The sequence below is a fragment of the Dipodomys ordii genome, unplaced genomic scaffold, assembly GCF_000151885.1.
Source record: "Dipodomys ordii isolate 6190 unplaced genomic scaffold, Dord_2.0 Scaffold21, whole genome shotgun sequence".
NCBI lineage: Eukaryota > Metazoa > Chordata > Mammalia > Rodentia > Heteromyidae > Dipodomys > Dipodomys ordii.
In genome coordinates, this window is record NW_012267237.1 from 228537 (window position 1) to 239908 (window position 11372).

An 11372-nucleotide genomic window follows, 5' to 3' on the forward strand; every position below is an offset into this window, starting at 1 on the left:
GGAGGGGAGTGTTGTCGGTCCTGGGGCCTGAACGCTGGGCCTGGGCGCTGTCCCTCAGCTCTTCAGCTCAAGGCTAGCGCTCTACCACTTGAGCCACAGCCCCACTTCTGGCTTTTTCTGCTTATGTGGTGCTGAGGAATGGAACCCAGGGCCTCATGCATGGGAGGTAAGCCACCTTCCCAGCCCTGTGTTTTTGTTTTTTTTAAGTGTGTGTGTCTGTGTGTATCTGTATGTCTCCATGTGTCCTGCTAGTCCTGGGGATTGAACAAAGGGCCTAGGTGCTGTCTCTGAGCTTTTTTTGCTCAAGGCTAGTACTCTACCACTTGAGCCAAAGCTCTGCTTTGGCTCTTTTGGCACATAATTGGAGATTCATCTCACATACTTTCCTGCATGGGCTGGCTTCAAACTGTGATTATCAGCTCGCAGCCTCCTGAGCAGCTGGGATTACAAATGTGAGCCATCAGCTCCCAGTTGTGGTTTATTTTTCATCACGAAAAAGGTGTGGAAATATCATGAGCCTCCATTTGTTCATTGCTTGTTTTCAACCATTTCCCATCTTTTTGTTGTGTTCACTTGTCCTTTTCTATTTATTTATTTTTATTTTATTTATTTTCTTGGTCGGTCTTGGGGCCTGAACTCTGGGCCTGGGCGCTGTCCCTCAGTCCTTCAGCTCAAGATTAGCACTCTACCACTAGAGCCACAGCTCCACTTCCGGCTTTTTCTGCTTATGTGGAAACGGACCCAGGCCCTCGTGCATGCAAGGCAAGCACTCAAACCACTGAGCCACCTTCCCAGCCCATCGCCTGTCCTTCTTTTTGGCCAAGGCTTTTTTTAAATAGTCTCAACACGGTGCCACATCTACCAGGTTTCTCATGCAACTGCCGCATGTGAACATTGGCTTACGGCATCAATGTCATTGGCTCACTTTACAAGGTTGACAGTGTTTTTATGATGCTTCGTTTGAATTATGGTCTGGTGAGGCCCAGGAGCAGCTTTTCTCTGCCACCTATCCTTTGGAGAGCACAGGCTGTGTTAGTCTCATCAGGTGACCTATTTCCTGTTCCTGTGTTCGTTGGTGGTTGCTGACTTCAGGCCTGCATTTCCTAGGTGACAGCTGTGACTTAAAGAGGTTCCTGTTAATGGGGCTGCAAGCTGCATGCCTGGGCCAGTGGGTCTGGAGTGGTGTCCCCTCTGTTCCTAGGTGGAGGTCTTTGCTTCACCACCAAGGGCTATTGGCTCCGGGAACACAGTAAGTCATTTCTGTTCCCATCTGGTGAAACCGCCATCACCCTGTCTGGAGAAAGAGCGTACCTGGCAGAGGTAGATGGGCTGGAAGGGTGGGAATCATTTTCCCTGCTGCCCCACTCTGACCTGCATCCCTGCTATCGGTGGCATCCTGTTCTGTCCCAAAGAGGAAGACAGGCCTCAGAGATGACTTGAGACTGACCAGGAGCACTCTTGTGCTTCTGCTACTGTGCGAGAATATAGGGCTTCTTAGTGGACCAGTCCTCTGGGATGGGTGCGGTCCAGTTAGGGTGTAGTGGGTGCAGTTGGTTCGTTAGCAGTGCTTCCAAAGTTAGAGACTTTTTGCTTAGGAGGAGCGAAGGACCATAAGCTGGGCACTGGTGGCTCACCCTTGTAGTAGTAGCTACTCGGGAGGCCACAATTGTTGCTCCTTCTCAGTGAAAACCTGTACTCTGTAGTATGCACCTGTTACCCTAGCTATGGAGATGCCCAACACAGGTGTATCACACCTGAGCAGGAAGTAAGACCCCCGCTCAGATACAATGAGCAAAAATCAGGGCTGGAGGTGTGATTCAGTAGTAAGAGTATCTTCTTATGAGCACAAAGCATTGAGTTCAAAACCTATTACCACCAAAGAAAGAGAAGGGCCATGGGAAGGAATTCAGAGCCTGGCCTGATGTCAGCATGCCTGATGTGACAGGTAGATCTGGCTCCAAGGCCTCCTTGGGTCTTCCTGGCTATTCTTGACTGGGCTGCAGGGTTTTCAACACAAGTGCCTTGCTGCTGGGGCTCTGTTGCTGTCATGTGGGTTTTCATTGAAGAAGGCTTTTGATAAGGATTTGCCTTAACAGCTGGCTTCCAGATCCTGGACTCTCCTGGACTCGGGTGAGCCATGTCCTGTGGCTCTCTTGTTTACTGTTCATTTTACTACTGGGCTGACTGGTTTTATCCTTACTCTACAACAGTGCCAGTGGCCCCTCTGTCTTCCTCTGTCCTGGCAGGAGAACAGTGGTGGGCCTCGCCCTCACACACACTTGCACAATGCCCTGTGGCTGTGTCCCAAGGCCAAAGCCACCTGGTCACCTTCTAAGCACTTGCTATGTCTTTCTGACTTAAATTAGGAGTCTGGTCTTCTGTTTAGCCTGAAGGGAAGGGAGGGCATGTCACTGGTTTAAGGTCCCAGAACTTAAGTCACACCTCATTCTGTGTGCTCTGGAAGTGCTTTGAACATGTGCTGCATGTTTGTGCCTTTTTCACAGAATGATTAAGTGTTCATACATGTAAATAACTGGGAGATTCACTCAAACAATCAGCATGCAGGTCCTTGGAGTCCAGCAGGACTGAACACCAGTAAAATGTGTTGGCACCTGGATCTTACTGAATCAGCAAGGATGCGCACGGCCATACATGTAGTGAATAGCAAGGAAGGGGACAAGAGTATTGACTGAAACTGTCTCCAGCGGTGTCTGCACATTGTCAGAGCTAGCTCCCTGATGGAATTGCCGTGCGGGATGAGCATTCAATGATGCTGAACTTTGTGAGGCTGTTTGTACTTGCAGCTCCCCTGGTGTCAGAGTACTAATTTATGTAAGGTCCCCCTCACTAAATCTCTTCCTGATTTAGGCATATGCTTAACTGAAGCTTCTTTGAGATTTTGCCTTTCAGAACATTCTCTGATAGTAAGTGTCCTATGGCAGCAAGTCACATCTGTAACTGTCAAATCTCAAATAGCAGATGTGGTGAGATGGTACCCCTGCATTCAGGAAGGCCAAGCCTGGCTGTCCTGTGGGGTGGACAGAGTGAGTACAGTTACTTAACACGAGCCGGTGAGCTTGTGGGAAGCAGAACTGCATTAGCTTTCACATCACTGTTCCAGCTTCTGGAAAAATAGTACTAGAAACCTAAATTACTTCAGAATATTTGAGTAGTGGCTTGGTTTTTAGAGTGCGTTTGAAGGAATTTGCACTTTTATTTCCACATTGATGATGGCGCGGGAGAGTTTGGAAACGATACGTGTCTGCCTTCCTGACCTCCTTTGACTCTGGTCCTCCCTTCCCCAGGCTACCGGCTCTCTGACCAGTTCCACGACATCCTCATCCGAAAGTTTGACCGACAGGGACGAGGCCAGATTGCGTTTGATGACTTCATTCAAGGCTGCATCGTCCTGCAGGTGACTGGGCAGCGAGCATCACGCGGGTTTTCTGAGGCTCACGGAGGCTGACGGGAGGACAGGAAGTGGGTAGCCAGCAGAACGGGGTGCCACCGGCATGTATAGAATTGCCTTATCTTTGGAGAAATAACTGGTGTTCTGTTCATAGTTTTTTATACCCTTGGATATACAGCCAGATGCTATATAAATACATTTCAGTTTGATTCCTGTAAGGTCACGAGCTGGAAAAAAGCTGTTGCCTAGTGATGGTGTAGCTATTATGATTCATAATGTCATGATATCATAGCACGAAGCATTGCATTTTTACAGTAATGGCTGGTGTGAACCTTGGTTGTCAGTCTTAAAAGTGTAGCACATAGTTAACTTACAGTGCCTAATCCTTGGTAATGATAGTAACCTACAGCCTGACTTATATTTGGTATACTATGCTTTTTATCATTATATAGCTGCTTTTGAAAAAGCTTATTACAAACACACTGTTTACCCTGGTAGACACCTAGATCTTAACCTTTATTGCAACCCTTATATGGAGAGGCCGTGCTGATTGATGGACCTATGCCCTCTGCTACCAGCCGACTCCAGAATGTTCTATGATGTGTACAGTCCTCAGGACATACATGGCCCTTGTTAGGTACGTGGAACAGTCTGCCTGCTGCCTTTAGTTAGATATCCAGGTTATAGCGTAGAACTTTGGAAATGAAGTGGATTGATAAACTTTTAGGTGTCTTTAAGACTTGTGGTGGAGTGCTTTAAACACAAGCGGTAGTGGCACAGCATAATGATGAGATTGAGTGATAGCCATTAGTGTAGGTGTGGTGCTTGTAATACCTCCCCGCACCACACTCCTTTTCAGCATGGAAGAGGTATTTCCCCATATTGCTACAGTAGTAAGTCCTTGTAGTTTGAGTCCAGGTTGAGGTCATGTCTGCTAGCTTCATACACATGGAGAAATAAGGGCCACACAGGGTTTCTGGATAAGATGTGGAATTTTGGAAAGCACTCTCAGATCTCTTCCAGTAATAGATCAGTGTTAATATCAGAATTAATAGATCAGTAAAAGTGCATTTTCTCTCAATTTGACCTGCTGGTTTAGCACTCTGTGATTTCTTTAAAAGTGATTATAGGCCTAGCCTGGTGGTATGTACTTATAATCCCAGAACCTGGGAGGCTGAGCCAGGAAAAATGTGAATTTCATTGGAGAGTAGATCCATTAGGATTCAGGCATCACACCTCTGAAATGGGAAGGCCTTGCTTTGTCTTTCCCCTACCCCCTCCTCACTCAGTTCCTCTTAGGTGGTCATGGGACATGAACTCTGGGCCTGGGCGCTGTCCCTTAGCTTCAAGTCTAGTGCCCTGCCACTCTGAGCCACAGTGCCACTTCCACTTTTCTTAATGGTTTATTGGAGATAAAGAGTGACATGGACTTTGCTGCCCAGGCTGGCTTTGAACCACAGTCCACGGATCTCAGCCTCCTGAGTAGCTGGGAGGAAAGGTGTGAGCCAACAAGGCCTGGCCAGGTCAAAACACTTTTTTTTTTTTTTTGCTGGCCCTGGGGTTTGAACTCTGGGCCTGGGCTCTGTCCCTGAGCTGCTTTTGTTCAAAGCTAGCACTCTACTACTTGAGCCACGGCACCACTTCTGGCTTTTTCTTCTTATGTGGTGCTGAGGAATTGAATCCTGGGCCTCATGCATGTGAGGCAAGCGCTCTACCACTGAGCCCCCTGCCCGGCCCCTGGTGGAGCACTCTTAAGAGGAGCATTGTGGAATTTCTCTATGGACTGTTTCTAAAGTGTTGTGGAGTTTCCAGTTTTAATTTTCCCATAAGTAATAAACTTCTGACCCTATGTTTCTGCCTAATTGTGGGCCTGTTGGCCTTCAGCAGCTTGGGTGACACAGTCAAATCCTCTGGGTCGCTCCAGCCCCCAAAGGCCCAAGTCCTCCATGTGAGGTGATTTTTGCCTCCCAATAGCCAGCACGGGACTCACCTGTTCCTGAGTCCAGCGTCCCACTCTGACCGTGGCCTTAACCACTCGACAGAGTTGGTGGAATCTAAAAGAAAATAGGCCATGCCTCTGTAATTCCAGCCACATCAGAGGTAGACAGGAAGATCGTGGTGTAAGGCCAGCCTGGGTAAATATTAGGGAGAGCTCACCTCAAAAAAAAAAAAAAAGCACAGGCACAAGCCAGCTTTTCTGGAGGCCAAATTAGGATCCCCATCTGAAGCTGCCGTAGCAAAGTGCAGCACCTATCTGGAATGCAAACACAAGCAAAAGGACCAAGTGGTAGAGCCACTGACTAGCAAGCATAGCCAAGTGTTCAGTCCCCAGTGCTGAGAAAGAAAAGCTGTAGCCTACAAGTGAAAATATCCTTTCTTTCTTTTTTTTTTTTGGTCATGGGCCTGAACTCTGGGCCCGGGTGCTGTCCCTCCGCTCTTCAGCTCAAGGCGAGTGCTCTACCACTTGAGCCACAGTGCCACTTCTAGCTTTTTCTCCTTTTGTGGTGCTGAGGAATCGATCCCAGGAATCGAACTCATGCATGCAAGACAAGCACTCTACCACTGAGCCACCTTTCCCAGCCCCTGAAAATATCCTTAAAAGTGTTTTCCTTTGTTTTTTTTCCAAGAAACAAGTTTTTTTGAAGTCTTTTTTTTTCTTTTATATAAAATGACATGGAAAGCGGTAGGAATCCTGGGGAAATACGAATAGAATATAGATGGGGAAATGATGGAAGGCAACATTGGTCAATATGTGTTGTATTCTAAATTGACGTTGAATTGAAACCACCCTCTATACAATTATTTAAAGATTATTTTTAAAGACATTTAAAAAAACCAAATAGAATATTAGAGAAAGAAAATTTACCCATTCTTTGTTTTTTGTTTTGTGGTGCTGGGATGTGAACACAAGACCTCATACATGTGCGGCAAGTGTTCACCTACAGCGCCTCTCACCATTCTCTGAGTCAGAACTGACGACTGCTACTGTTTGTGCCGTTCTGTGCCACTTAACCACAGGGAAGCATTTCTGTGGGATGCAGCACCAGAGGGTTTTGTTACTGTGCATATAGCATATATGCTGTATGTGTACAGCAAAACTTTCTGTATGTCTGTGCTTCATGGCACATCTGCTATTCAGCTTTCTGTGGTTACCACAGGTGTCAGCTGTTGCACAGTTGTTTTGGGTCTGGTTAGGGTTAGTGTCCTGATAGGAGTGATGGTAGAGAAGCTCCCTCTCATGATGGTCAGAAAGCAAAGCTGGGACAGGGGCTCCAGTATCCTCTTCTAGGGCCTTAACTTCCTTCCACCAGCCCTTGTCTCCCACAGGTTCCACTGCCTATGGTTCTATATCCTGGGAACCAAGACTTTTCTAACACGTGGGCTCTGGGAGACATTCCTGGCCCACCTAGTACCAGTTGTTAATCATATCTGCAGTCTTCCACTGACCAAAACACAGGTTTTGTGGTGTGTGACTGGAGTGTTTGTGCTAGTATTTTTCATACAGAAACATTTAATGGCTGACACATGGGAGTTGGAGGCCAAATGAACTCTAGTAGGTCTTGATGCATTGGAGCTGCTGTATTTTTCTGTTGCCACTTGGAGTTGACTTGTATTTTCTTGGCACTAAAGTATATTTTACGTCCATTCAGAAGTGGCGCATGCTGTGTTAGGGTGTAGGGTGGTTTCCTCTCTGCTCCTGACCTGGCCTGCTCTTCAGGCTATTAAAGGTAAAGGGTTAGAGGGTGGGATAGGCCCTGCATGGTGTGTACACAGCCTGTGCTGCTGTCGGCAGTGCCTAGGTTGGGCCTTTTTCCCTGTCCTGAGCTTTCCCTGGCCCAGGCCCCCACCACTAGCAGAGGTGAGTTGTCAGGAGGAGCTGTCTGCTGAGTGGCGTGGACTAGGAGCAAGGGCCCCGTTTGGGCCTGGTCGGGTTGGACCTGCCCCACCCTGTGACCTTTCTCCTTGGACTTTGCTACCCTGTGGTCTGGAAATGCTGACTATGGTGCTCAGGGCTTGTGCCTCCCTGCGTCCATACCATTGCTGATTGTCCCCCTGGGAGTTAAGGAAAAACCTGTGCTTCTGATTCATATTGGGTCCCTATGTGTTTTTTACATAAGCCTGTTGTTTTCTGTTCAGCCAGTACCCATCTAAATCCTTGTTCTCCTAGAGGCTGACAGATATATTCAGGCGCTACGACACGGATCAAGATGGCTGGATTCAGGTGTCTTACGAGCAGTATCTCTCCATGGTCTTCAGCATCGTGTAACTACGCCTTGTGAATATCAGCACCGTTTGGGAAGAAAATGCCAACCCCCTACCTGGGGCAAATCAGGACACAGATGCAGTTAGATTATTCTTCCTTCTGTGGGTTTTCTATAATTAATACTTGTGACCCGACTGTACATACACGTTTAAACCGATTAGTGCTATTGCAGCTGTAACAGTAGCTTCAGTGATATGATTACAAACCTTGGCTTTGCTGACTGGGCCGTGAGGTAAAGTGTAATAATGATTCAGATAGTTTACGTGCAAGCAAAACATGTATCATGTCCTTTTCTCGACATCTTCAGTTCTGTAATTGAAAATGCTTCCACTAGAATAGAATTTTCGAATTATATGGAATGTTATGAGTAATAATGGAACTTGCACAGAAACTTTTCATGTGCCTTACTTTTTTAAGAGAGTATTTATTATATTCATTGAAACATACAAAATATGCAATAAAGTAATGATACAGAATACTGGACTACATTTTGGTTTCTCTCATTAAAAATTTTTTTCATGTCTCCAACATGCACCATCTGAGATGCGCACACATCTGAACGTGTGTGATGTTGACCCATGCTTCGGACACCACTGGAGGGTGTGGGTGGTACATTCAGATTTCGGGGAAGGGCATGAGGACATTGGGGTTCTGTTAGGCGCCAAAGGTAGAAAGGTACCCATGGGCTTTCTGGAGACTAGAATCTGAGGGTTTCTTACCTGGGTGTACAGTGGTGGGATCATGGGGGGGCCTAGGGTATGACCCCAAGATGGCAGTCTCTGGAGAGACACATGCCAATTGTACTGCAGACATGACTAGAGTCATGGGTACCACTAGGTACCACTAGGTACGGTCAGCTTCCACGAGTCTAGCACTTGGTAATACCTAGCTGTTTTCTTCCTTTTTACTTTTTTTCCCCAGTCCTGGGGCTTGAACTCAGGGTTGAGGCCCTGTCCCTGAGCTTTTTGCTCAAGGCGAGCACTCCTACCACTGAAGCCACAGCACCACCTCTTGTCTTTTTTTGTGTATGGGGTACTGAGGAATTGAACCCAGGCCTTCATGCATGCTAGGCAAGCACTGTACCACTGAGCCACCGTCCCAGCCCTGTCATACTACCTTTGTGGGAGGGGGCGGGCACGGGGGGCTGGGTCATGGGGCTTGAACTCTGGACTTGGGTACTGTCTCTCAGCTCTTCAACTCAAGGCGAGCGCTCTACTGCTTGAGCTACAGCGCCACTTCCGGTTTTCTGGTGGTTTATTGGAGATAGGAGTCTCTTGGACTTTGCTGCCCAGGCTGGCTTTGAACCTCGATCCTCAGATCTCAGCCTCCTGAGTAGCTAGAATTACAGATGTGAGCCACTGGTGCCCGGCTTGTCTTACTGTCTTATACTGGCACTTTCACCTACAACTGTTTCCATTGGGCAGCTATACCTATGGAAGTTTCTTATTGATGAGCCTCAAGCATGCAGGTCCCAGTGTGGGGTCCGCCCAGCTTTGTCTAGCTCTTCTTGCCACATACATGTCTTTAGAGAACCTATGTAACACACCTGAGTGTACCTGTTCCACATTCCTGAGATGTGCACGTATACTAGAGGTATATGATGGAAAAGGGGGATGCCTTCCCTATCTCACAACCATGTGCATCTATACCATACACTTAAAGATCATCTACATGTGGTGTATTTATTTCACACTTTGCAGGAAGACCTGAGCTGTTTGACACGGTCCGGGCTACGGGAGCAAATTCAGAATGGCCTGAGTCAAGGATTCCAGCCGTGGAGGCATGGACTCGAGTTCTGTGATTTGTAGGGTAGGGTCTTCTCTGTGATCTGGAAGGCCAGGAGGGCACGGGGCTCAGGGGTGTGGGAAGGCAGTGCCCACCCAAAGGCAAGCAGGTTCCCAGCTGTTCCCAAGTTGTCCCAAAAAGACCTGGCATCCAGGGAGGGCCGCCAGTGCCTTCCCTAAAGCAGGGTGTCTGGGGTCTAGCAGCCAGAGCAAAGAGGCCAGACTCAGGTGTCGGAGAACAAGAGTGCTGAACTGGAGCTACTGCCACGGTCAGTGCAGCCACACAGACCTGCCCTCACTGAAGAATGGCTGGAGTAAGTTGTCTGTCCGTGTGTCCACTGCAGCTTTTGTCCTGTTGTTCCTTTAGAACTGCATAGGGTGGAGTAAGGATGGATGGAGCTGGTTAGGGATTGTGGATAGCTGGTGGTAGTGTCCACAGGGACCCAGCATTGCTCCAGAACGCTCTGTAATGCACTGATCCTGTATCACAAGGGGGAAAACATTTTTATTTATTTTTGGGTACGGTTGTGGGGCCTGAACTCTGGGCCTGGGCGCTGTCCCTCAGCTCTTCAGCTCAAGGCTAGCACTCTACCACTTGAGCCACAGCGCCACTTCCAGCTTTTTTCTTTCTGCTTATGTGGTGCTGAGGAATGGAACCCAGGGCCTCATGCATGGGAGATAAACACTCTACCACTGAGCCACCTTCCCAGCCCCAGGAAGACATTTTTAAAACGTTCTCATGACAAGCCAGTGAAATTCCCTCTGGAGACTCAAAAAAGATCTTCCTTTCATTTGGGGGCAACCTGATCTCTTCTCAGTTTTACTTAATGTCCGCATATAGAATTAGAGCGGAACCAACTTCCTCCTTCCACAGGTCTGTACCCAGACATACCTGGCCTCTAATCAAGCACAATTGCTAGGGATTATTTCTTGACTGTCTTGCATTTTATCTGATGCCTACGTGTCTCCTTCACTGATGTGTAGGCAAGTAAATCATGAAGTCTTTGGAAGAACTTAGGCTGGGATTCCAAGGAGGGGATCTCTTGGCATCTTAGATGAGGATACCACATCCATTCAAAACAGAATGGGCTTCTAGAAAAAAATGACAAAATGGTGCATAATTTAGGAATTAGACACAAAACATCTGGAAAGGTTAATGCAGAGGAAAATTACAAGAAACACATTTTCAAAAGGAAAAAGAAAACTCCCAGAGCTCCGTGTGAGGCTGGTTTGGAAAGTGCCAGCTCTGTCCCAGAAGAAGAGACCTCAAGATGGCAGCAGAGGTCCATCCAGGAGACCGAGACGGGAGGAAGGGCTTCCCTAGGTCTGGTCTGGGAGCCAGGCTCAGGCTGCGTGGGGAAACCGTGTTGTGTGCAGGCTCAGGTAACCTAAGTACACAAGTACACTACCCACTGTTCCTCCGTCTAGGGATTGGGAAGAAAGTGACCCTCCGGAGACCAGGCAGTCAGGGCCCAGGGGCATTGCCAGAGGGAGCAGATGGAGATGGAGGGAGGTGAGGGGCAGGGCTGGCCACAGGAGCAGGGCAAGACCAGCCCTGATGAGCCCGAGATGAGGTGATGTCAAAGGTCAGGCTGGAGGAGGATGCTGACATCTCCGTCCTGTGCCCAGGCAACCTGGACCCTACCCTGGGTGAGATGTGGAATCCACCAGGGCAGTGTCCGGCAAGAGAACTCAGAGACAGCACACGGCCGGTGGCCACGGCTGGGGTCCCCACGGGGCAGCCACCCAGCTGGGGTCCTGGGTATTGGTTTGGGTCTGCAAGGCTGGGGATCTCAGACCAGGGTGGAGGGTGGAGGGTGGACGGTGGATGGTTGAGGGTGGAGGATGAAGGGTGGAGGGTGGAGGATGAAGGGTGGAGGGTGGATGGGGGATGGACAGTGGGGGTGGAGGGTGG

The 11372-nt window shown here is 48.4% G+C and overlaps 1 protein-coding gene across 1 annotated transcript in view; it reads left to right on the forward strand.

Moving 5' to 3' along the window:
- Positions 1-7757, forward strand: part of Pdcd6 (programmed cell death 6) — a 26610-nt gene extending 18853 nt beyond the window's left edge. The window contains exons 3-4 of the mRNA XM_013013820.1: positions 3306-3415; positions 7578-7757. Coding sequence (XP_012869274.1) covers positions 3306-3415; positions 7578-7676 — 209 coding nt within the window. The 3' untranslated portion in view covers positions 7677-7757. The remainder of the gene's footprint in view (positions 1-3305; positions 3416-7577) is intronic.
- The last annotated feature ends 3615 nt before the right edge of the window (positions 7758-11372 follow it).